Here is a 10,466-nt window from a genome sequence, read left to right as displayed (position 1 = left end):
CCCTCCCACCCCACCCCCCACTCCAGCAACCCTCAGTTTGTTTCCTGAGGGTCTACTTTTAATTTTGGGGGAAACCTCCACACTGTTTTCCATAGTAGCTGGACACAGTATTCCTGGGCCCTGCCACCAGTGTGAACAAGTGTTCCCTTTTCTTCACATCCTCTGCAAGGCTTGTTATCTCTTGTCTTTTTTTGTTGTTGTTCATTTAGCCAATATATAGTACATCATTAGTTTTTGATGTAGTGTTCAATGATTCATTAGTTGTCTATAACATCCAGTGCTCATCACAACTTGTCTTTTTGATAATAGCCATTTTAACAGGTGTGAGGTGATTTCTTATTGTGATTTTGATTTGCATTTCCCTAATAATTGGTGATGTTGATCACCTTTATATGTATTTGTTAGCCATTCAAATATGTTCTTTGGGAAAATGTCAATTTAGCTCCTTTGCCCATTTTTAATCAGATTATTTGCTTTTATGCTATTGAGTTGTATGAGTTCTTTATATATTTTGGATATTAACCCCTTATCAGATATGTACTTTGCAAATACTTTTTCTCAGTTTTGTAGATTGCTTTTTATTTTATTGATTATTTCTTTTATGTGCAGAAGCTTTTTAGTTTGATGTGTCCTACTTGTTGTTCACTTTTGCTTTTATTGCTTGTGCCTTGGTGGCATATCCATGAAATTATTGCCAAGGGCAATGAAAAGAAGCTTTTTCTTATATTTTATTCTAGAAGTTTTGTGGTTTCAGATTTCACATTTAAGGTTTAATTCATTTCGTTATATTTGTGAGTAGTATGATATGGGTAAAATTTTATTTATTTACATAGAATTATAGATTTTCCCAAAGCTATTTATTGAAGAGAATATTCCCTTAGTATTCTTGGTTCCCTTGTCAAATATTAGTTGACATATACATGGGTTTATTTCTTGGATATCATTCTGTTCCATTGGTCTATGTGTCTATATTTATGTCAATACTGTTTTGATTACATAGCTTTGTAATATAGTTTGAAATCAGGAAGTGTGATGTCTCCAGATTTGTTCTTCTTTCTCAGGATTGCTTTGGCTATTTGGGGTCTTTTATGGTTCCATACAAATTTAAGGATTTTTTTTCTGTTTCTATGAAAAATGGCATTGGGATATTGATACAAATTGAATTGAATCTGTAGATGGCTTTGGGTAGTATGGGCATTTTAAGAACATTAATATGTACAATCCATGATCATAAGATATCTTTCCATTTATTTGTGTCTTCAATTTCTTTCATCAATGTATTAAAGTATTAAATGTATATAGGGCACCTGGGTGGATCAGTTGGTTAAGCGACTCCTTTGGCTCAGGTCATGATCCTGGAGTCCTGGGATTGAGCCCCATGTCGGACTCCCTGCTCAGTGGGGAGTCTTCTTCTCCCTCTCCCTCTACCCCTCCCCCCTGCTCGTGCTCTCTCTCATTCTCTCTCTCTCAAACGAATAAATAAAATCTTAAAAAAAATAAAGTATTAAATGTATAGATCTTTCACTTTCTTGGTTAAATTTATTATTAAGTATTTTGTTGTTTTTGATGCTATTATAAATGGAATTATTTTATTTATTTTTCAGGTATTTTACTGTTAGTGTATAGAAACATAACTGACTTTTTCCATGTTGATTTTTTTATCCTAAAACTACTGAATTTGTTGATTAGTTTTAACAGTTTTTTTGGTGGATTTTTTAGGGTTTTCTATGTAAAAGATCATGTCATCTGTAAACAGGGACAACTTTACTACTTTCTTTCCAATTTGGATGTCTTTCTCTTTCTTGCCTGACTTCTCTGGCTAGGACTTCTTGTACTATGTTGGTGAAGTGGTGAGGGTGGACACTTTGACGTATTCCTGACCGTAGAGTAAAAACTTTCAAACTTTCACCACTGAATATGGTGCTGTTTGGGCTTGTCACATACAGCCTTTATTATGTTGAGGTATTTTCTCTATTCCCAATTTGTTGAAAAATTTTATCATAAATAGATGTTGAATTTTCTCTGATGCCTTTTTGTGCATCTATTGCAATGATTATGTTATTTTTATCTTTCATTCTATTGATGTGATTCATTAGATTATTGATTTGCATATGATGAACCATTCTTACATCCCAGGAATGAATCCCCTTGATCATGGTGTATGATCCTTTTAATGTGCTAGTCCCTTGAGGTTTAAAGTTGGGTTGTTTATTTGAGACTATTCTTTCTTCTTGACGTATGATGTTATCATTATAAATTTTCCTCTTAGAACTGCTTTGGCCATATCCTGTAAGCTTTGGTATGTTGTGTTTCCATTTTCATTTGTCTTAAAATAGTTTTTTATTTCATTTTAAATTCTTTTTGATCCATTGGTTTTTCAGTAATGTAATGTTTAATTTCCATGTATTTGTGAATTTTACAGGTTTGCTTGTTATAGATTTCTAGTTTCATACCATTGTGATTGCAAGTTACATAATTTCTTTCTTTTTGAATTTGTTGAGACTTGTTTTATGACCTAACATATGATCTAACCTAGAAAATGTTCCATATGCACTTGAGAAGAATGTGTATTCTGTGGCTATTAGATAGAATGTTCTGTATATGTCTTTTAGGTCCATTTGGCTCAGCATGGAGCCCAACAAGGGACTCAATCTCATGACCCTGAGATCATGACCTGTGCCAAGATCAAGAGTCGGACGCTTAACTGACTGAGCCACCCAGGCACCCCAATGCATTGTTTTTCTTATGTTATTTTGTCTGTGTGTTCTTGTAGGTCACTACACTTTTTCAAAAGGATTATTCTGAATTCTTTCTCAGGTCAGGTGAGAATTCATAGTTCTGTTTCTTTAGGGTGAGTTATTGAAGTGTTACTGGTTTCTTCTTGTGGTAGTACATACATATAATTCTCTGTGATTCTTAATTCATTGCACTGGTATCTGCACAGTTGGATAAGCTATCTCCTCTTCCAGACTTTACAGGTTCACTTGCCAGGGAAAGACCTTCACCAGTCAGCTTAGTTTGGGGTACTGTATGGGTCAGCTGGTATGATAGCATCATTTGGAGAATGTCATCAAAAATATGTGACCTGGGGTGCCTGGGTGGCTCATTCATTAAGTGTCTGCCTTCAGCTCAGGTCCTGATCCCAGGATCCTGGGATCGAGCCCTGCATCAGGCCTCCTGCTCTGTGAGAAGTCTGCTTCTCCCTCTCCCACTCCCCCTGCTGTGTTCCCTCTCTGTGTCTCTCACTGTCAAATAAATAAATAAAATCTTTAAAAAAAATGTGACAACCAATAGATCCATGAGCTGGACCCAGGCATTCGGAGGCACCTCACCTCCTCCCCCGTCCTTGGAATGTGGGTTTTACTTATCTTTCCTACTCTCAGAGGCCACTCCAAGGACCTAGTCTTGAGATTATGATGTGATGTTGAGAACACCCACATGATATATGTGACTGAACCCAGTTAGGGCTTCTTTGCAAACTTTTGAGATTTGGCTGGCAGGTGTAGGGATCCATTTCTTACTGACACCCAAGGCAAGCCCCATGTATTAGTTCCCTTTGCTTATTAAAACTCCCACCAACTAACCTGGAGTGGCCTGCCTTTTTCTTCAGTCTCTCCCTGCCCTTTGTGTATGGGGGTTGGTTTAAAATTATACCTGGGAAGCTCCTGGGAGGATTACAAACAACAGCATCCATAAGCAGATGGGCTTTGCTATCAGGTCTCTTGTTGGGTGAGGTCACTGCCCATGCTCTGAAGCCAGGGGGATGACACTGGCTGGGCTCCACATTTGGGTGGGCCTACTGGCTGGGTTCCACATATAAGTAATTCCACTGGACAGGCTTCCTGGCCAGATGGGGCTTTTGGCTTTGTTCTGCAGCCATATGGGGCCACTAGCTGGGCTCTGCAATTACCTCTGTTTAGGTGAACTCACAGGTTGTGCTGCTTGACAGGGTGGTGCCATGGGGTTGGACTCTGCAACTGGGAAGGACTGTAGATAGATTCCACAATCATTCCTGGTCAGGTGAGTTCTGTTTATCCAGTCATGCTCTCCAACCAGATGGTGCCACTGGCTGGACTCTGTTTGAGAATGGCCACAGGCAGGTCTTCATGGTGACAGAACCTCTAGCTGTGCTCCACTGTTGAGCAAGGTTGCTGGCTGGGCTTCCTCCCTGTTCAAGGCTATAAGCTGTGTTCAACAATCAGGCAGGGCCATACGCTGGGTTCTGCTACAGGACAGGGCTGAAGGCATGGCTCTGCAGCTAGGCAGTACCAAAGGCTGTGATATAAGAATACCCAGGGTCACTGTTCACACTCCCTGGTTATGTGAGGCCAAAGGCTATATTAAATTTAAAAATTTATATTTGACAATTGGGCAAGGTTGCCGGCTTGACTCCATGCCCAAGCAGGGCTGTAGGATGGGCTCCACTGCTGTCCAGGTTTTCTGTCCAGGTGTCCTTCTCTATGGGACTAAAAGATACACTTAGTGGTTGGGTGGACATGTGAATTTGCTCTCTGGGCCTGTGAATATGCTTTCCTACTCAGGCAAAGCCATAGAAGGGGTTCTACAGCACATATGGCTCATTGACTGGAGACCCAAATTAGGCAAAACTGCCAACCAAGTTCCTTGGCCAGACACGGCCACCAGCTCAGTTTTGCACATGGGCAAAACGAATGGCTAAGATTTCTCGTCAGGCACCATTGCAAACAGGAATGCTGTCTGCCTAGATCTGAGCACTAGTTGTAAGTCCTGCTCCCCTTCTGTCTCTATCTGTTGTCTGGTGGTCAAGACCTGAAGATTTCCCCAGTGATCCCTGTGAAGTGAGACCCAAGTTGGCCTCTTAGGAAGTGTCCCCACAACACCAGGGAAGCTCTCTTCTTCCCAGTGGAGAAACCATAAGCCGAGGGGGTACTTCTAAGTGCAGTGCTTTACCATCCTGGCGGAAGGGCAATGCAATCATGGTGTCTTCTTACCTTTTCTTCTTACCCTTTTAATACAGTCCTTGGTCTCTATGATCCCGGTTGAGGCTTCAGCCTCAGCCCCAAGTCCTGGGATTTTCAAAATGGTGTCTTGTCTATGGATAGTGTTAGTTGGTCCTCTTGTGAGGCGGACTGAAGTCAGGAACGAACTGTCACCATCCTGATGACATCATTCCTCCAGATTTGCAATGAATTGATTCAGGACCCTAGATCTCAATGCTCATAATGGGCTTATTAGAAAAAACCTTCCCCTATTTGGACAGGCAAGTGAATCTAGTGACTAGAAGAGTATCCCCATATTATATATTTAAAAATACAGGGTAAAACTACTCTAGATGGGCAAATGTTTTTCTCATATTGTATCTGTATAAGTATTCACTTAGCAGCTACAAGTCTTTCATCTCTTGCCATGTATTTTTCATCTGCTCCCACTCAGTTTAGTACTTATACTGCCCAGAGTGGAATCAGTACGTTAATGTAAAGAATGGTTACCAGATGAAACTGAACAATGGAATTTATTGTCTACCCCAGCTCACCTGACAATATTCATGCTTTCCTTTAGACTTTTTGAAATGGGCCTAATCTTGTGCTAGATTGGTGCACAAATGCAGAGGTTGCTGAATCTATCATGGATTTACAAGAGCTTTCTCAAATTTGCAAGTGGCAATACTGAAAAGAGAGCAAATGTGTTGGGTGACAGAATCAGGATCCAAAGAGATCTGATAATGAGCAAATTTAAGCACATCATCAACCAGTATGGTTCCCCATACATGTAACTTAGGTCCAAAGGATCTGAGAATTGTTGTGAGGAAAAGACAGAGGCACAGGAGCAGGCACACAACAGCTGACTTCAAATACTGGGGCAGGTGTTAACTATGCTGTGTGAGTCTCCAGTATGCAGTCCTAGGACTATTGGATAGAAGTTACAGGAAGGCAGATTTGGGCACAGTACAATCAGCAGGTCACTGCAAGGGGCTAAGTCTACTGGACAGTTGTTTCAGGCAAGAGGTAAGGCGTTGGTGATCAACATGGTTATATCCAAGTCTCAAATCCTCCGGCTACACTAAGCCCTGTGGTTGTGTTACCTCACTGACATTTGATCAGAGTTGTTCCACCTATTTTTTTGCTTATGGAAGTTTATGCTCTAGCAAAGAAAATAGCTTCCACTTCCTGTGGTTATTTAAATATGCAATCCATCAGAAAGGGGTGGTAATGTAATACTTGAGGTTTCAAATAGGTATGAACAGCATATTTTTTGTAGGAAAAGATATAGGTATTAATAGACTACAGCCTGGATGGTTATACACCCAAATGCTAACAATTCTTATTGATGGGATGATAGGGATTGATTTTTACAATTTGAAAGTTCATAAAAGTATTGCTTAAGGACAGGGAATGGAACACTCTCATTTATATGTATTCCTTGTGCTCACCATGAACACCAAAAGTAATTGGTTCCTAAGACAGTGAATTCTATTCCAGACAAGAATGAGACCAGAGATTCAGTGTTGCAAGTCATTAGCAGGTATTAGATATCTGAATTTATGTTCAATAGATGTGATGTGCTTAGCACAATGTGTGCTAGCACGTGACTCCTTCCCCTTTCTCCCATCCAACCCCAGTGTCAGGTGTCTCCTCCTATTAAGTGGAAAAGCACATACCAGAAAGCAAGAGAGCCCAGTTTAAATATCCCAGCCCTTATTTGCCTTAGATCACTTCAGACCCTGTTTTTTCATTTTCTCACTTCCAAGATAAGGAGGCTAGTCCATGTTACCTCCTCTCCCAAGGTTCTCATGGGAGAGCCATGATTCCAACTCTATGGAAAAGCACCTAGCATTCCCAAGTCAGAATCCACTGGATCTGGACAAAGGAGAGCCTTTTCCCTGTGACTAATCTCCTAAAGTGGCTTTCCTTAAACCATTTTGTTTGGCTAAAAAGAGTACCTTTGTTGTACTTTCATTCCTTAGAAGACCACCAAGAATGGACCACCAGAGTCTCAACACAATGACTGTATTTATTATTTTATCACTACATTAGAAATGAAAATAAACTGAGAAGTTGCAAATGCATGCCACTTCATGAATATTGTGGAACAACAGATACATCCACTGTAGAAAGTTAAAAGTGGCTTAACTTTTGGGGATGCAAAGACTACACAAACAAAGGTCATCAATGGTAATATTATTAACAGCACCTGCCAGATGGAATGTATGTATCAATGGAAAATTTTAAAAAGGGACCACTGGCTGGGAATACAGATGGGAAGAAATCAGAAGATGCCTAAAATCTCTACAAACACATAGGTTTATAAAAAACAAACCCCAAACTAAGACACTTAAGCAATGTTGAAATTTGCTGTTGGGAGGAGATCCCCATTTTACGATGTTTGAACACACTCTTTCTCTTGCTGGATAGCTGGGGGGAAAAACAAACACAAAAAAATCATTAAGGAGGTATATTCCTAGGATTAAGTTCAGTTTTCTTCCAAGAGTTCTTTGCCAAGTTATTGAAGCCTGTCATATCGGCTTTAAATTTAGAAGGCTAAGGCACTAACCACAAATCCCCAGTCAAGTGTTGTGTGTGTGTGTGTGTGTATGTGTTGCATGTGCATGCATGTTAACCACCTGAACATTTATGAGAACCTACATCAACTGTGTGTTGTTTTTTCATTTGAGAAGCAGATTCATGCTGTTGCCATTTTTTCCATAGGTTATTCTGAGACTGAAGAGGAAGTGAAGCATTTTCCTCAGATTTATCTATCACTATATAAGTAGGAAGTTATACCTTTTCGGATAATTCTGACTAACTGTGGAACTCAAATAACACTGACATGATAAAAAGTGCCCCTCAGGTTTGTGAATATGCTTGGAGTTTTTCTATCAGGCTATAACTCCCAAGGGCAAATCTGATCCTTTGGAGCCTGGGAACCTTAGGTGCCCCAAGATCTAAACTTTTTCTCTGCCTTATCTTGTCATCAGGTAGAGAAAGGCAACACTGCAGCTTGTGTGGTTCTTTAGGAATGAAATCATGGACCCAAATTGCTAGATGCAGAAAATGCCTAGTAACCATAAAGTGGACAAAACTAAGATATTTCTAGTGCTAAGTCTAATATTCCAAGATTGGTTATAATGAGATTTTTAGTAATCTTCCAACAAGAAACCAGTTTTTATTCTCCCATTACTTCTTGGGTCTGCCACGTGAGAACCACTTATATAACTCAAGTAAGAAAACAACTATTTGATATTTTTAACTGTTGCATTAAATACAATAGTACTGTAATTATTGCTTAGTTAGTGGCAAAATTTACTAGAAGAGTTTATTTACTGAGCCTATAAATTTCACCATTGTTTTTCTCCACTAGAAACCCCCAGCCCCATGACTTACTTTCCTGTGAAGGGAGAGTATTTTTTTCTTCAGTATTGGTTTTCTTCAGTTTTGACCTGTCAAACTTCTCCACTTCAGACAAGTCTGGCTTATCACTCATCTTGACTAAAAGAAAGACTGAAAAAAAACTTAACTTAAAATCGGCAGAACTATGGTCATACTAAGGTATCACAGCCAAAATTTCTCATATTTAATATCAATGCATATTTTACCTGCTGATTTTCAACAAGAAAACAGCACACATCTTTGAAAAGTCATGTTTTTATTAGAATACTTTGAATTACACATCACTGCCCCATTTCTGATAGGCAGGAAAAGCCCGAATCAGGATGCACTAGAAATCAAGATGCTCTAAAATCCAGTCAATATGTCTGACTCTTTTACAATCATAGCTGAGGTCAAATGGAGTTGACAGAAGCACAAGAAAAGATAGAGATAGATTTAACCAGCTAATGATTTGTCACAAGAGATAGCATTTATCTGAGCAAATTCACATTGCATTCAATTAATTTGGGGCATTTTTCCTGGGGAGTAGGAAGCAGCACACAAAAAAGGGTGGCATAAGTTGTACTAGTTTCTTTCCATTTTACCTGCCCAAAGACAGATTCAGGAGCCACAGTAAGAGAGGGAGGGGATTTAATCCAGTCATAACTAATTACATGTCCTTATGACACCGGTTTGTAAATGCTCTAAGAAGACACAGCTAGGGCGCATGGGTGGCTCAGCTGGTTGGGCGACTGCCTTCGGCTCAGGTCATGATCCTGGAGTCCCGGGATCGAGTCCCGCATCGGGCTCCCTGTTCAGCGGGGAGTCTGCTTCTCCCTCTGACCCTCCCCCCTCTCATGCTCTCTCTATCTCATTCTCTCTCTCAAATAAATAAATAAAATCTTTGAAAAAAAAGAAGAAGAAGACACAGCTAATTAGGATCAGACCAAGGACTTCAGCAGAATGGGATAGACCAAATAGAGCTGATTTTTATTTCATCATGTTTTCTCTGCAAAAGGAGAGGTTAGGAGATGGGGTGCCCTGTGACCATTCTGGATTTATCGGAGCAGAGACAACAGAAGACCCCAGAGACCGGAAAAAAGAGCTGTCCAGCTCGTGCCTGGTCCCACCCTGGTAGGGGTAAGACAGGTCTAGTGCCCAGAGTAGAATGGAGAGGCTCCCAAGCAGCCAGAAGTCCCGAGTATGACTCCCTTCCGTCGAGGTCACCCTAAGACCCTCCTTTGACGAGCGACCAGTCGCCTATCTCCAGAGGTAGGAAAACAGGGACGAATAAATAAATTATAAAGGGCTGGGCGCATGAGCCATTTTGTCAGGAGCAGTTTGCTTACATTTTAAAATAACCATCATCTTTGTCGGGCGCGCAGCCCACCTTTTGGCCACAAAGGGAGAACGCGAAGGGCCTGCCCCAGAGGGCCCATTCCGGGCAGCACCGAAAGTCCTCGTCCTCTCAGCCTCGGGCTTGCAGTCACAGCGGACCGGCCGCTCTGAGGGGCCGCCCCCTCGGGCCTCCCAAGGACCCACCCGGGGAGGACCCGGCAACGCGCAGAAGGCGGCGCCGCAGAAGACAAAGGCGCGGACTCTCTAGGAGGCGCAGTTACAAAACGCCAGTCCCGACCCGGCCCCACCGGTTCCCGAGAGACCGACCCCCTCCGCCCCGCAGCCGCTGCGCCCTCCTGTCCCCATAGTCTTCTGGTTCCGCCGGGACCGCAGGTCCTCACCTGATGGCCTGAAGACGGGTGAAAGGCCGACGGCTGAACCAACGCCACTCCACACACAGGACGACGTTAGCCTTCCCGCGCGGAACCCTGCAGTTGTAGTCGCGGAGCCGTCTCCGCCCCCAGGCCCTGCCCCAGACCCCCCTAGCCATCTCTGATTGGATGAGGGAATCCCAGGCCCGCCTCTTCGCCCCTCCCCCCTCCCGCTTTCGTCTTGTAGGCTTGAGCCCGCTGTCTCTCCTCTACTCAGGACCTCTGCCCTGCAAGTGTCTTGATGACTTCATAACGGAGCCGCCTCCCCAGACCCTGTCCAAGCCCTCTCTGATTCTCCGAGGGATCGCCTGCCTGCCTCCCCGGTTTCTCCCACTGTTTTCGTGCTGAGGAT

General features: G+C 42.1%; 1 protein-coding gene across 1 annotated transcript; it reads right to left on the bottom strand.

Moving 5' to 3' along the window:
• Window positions 1-6,980: 6,980 nt before the first annotated feature.
• TMSB15A (thymosin beta 15A) lies at window positions 6,981-10,187 on the bottom strand. Its single transcript, XM_021692253.1, has 3 exons — window positions 10,085-10,187; window positions 8,361-8,477; window positions 6,981-7,391 (listed from the first exon to the last, which is right to left on the bottom strand). Exons 2-3 carry the CDS (start codon window positions 8,458-8,460, stop codon window positions 7,354-7,356), a joined length of 138 nt encoding a protein of 45 aa, XP_021547928.1. The 5' UTR covers window positions 8,461-8,477; window positions 10,085-10,187; the 3' UTR covers window positions 6,981-7,353.
• Between the last annotated feature and the right edge of the window lie 279 nt (window positions 10,188-10,466).

The sequence above is a fragment of the Neomonachus schauinslandi genome, chromosome X, assembly GCF_002201575.2.
Source record: "Neomonachus schauinslandi chromosome X, ASM220157v2, whole genome shotgun sequence".
In the NCBI taxonomy this organism is placed as follows: Eukaryota; Metazoa; Chordata; class Mammalia; order Carnivora; family Phocidae; genus Neomonachus; species Neomonachus schauinslandi.
The sequence above is the reverse complement of the archived record's forward strand: the minus strand, read 5'-3'. Positions and strand labels throughout refer to the sequence as shown.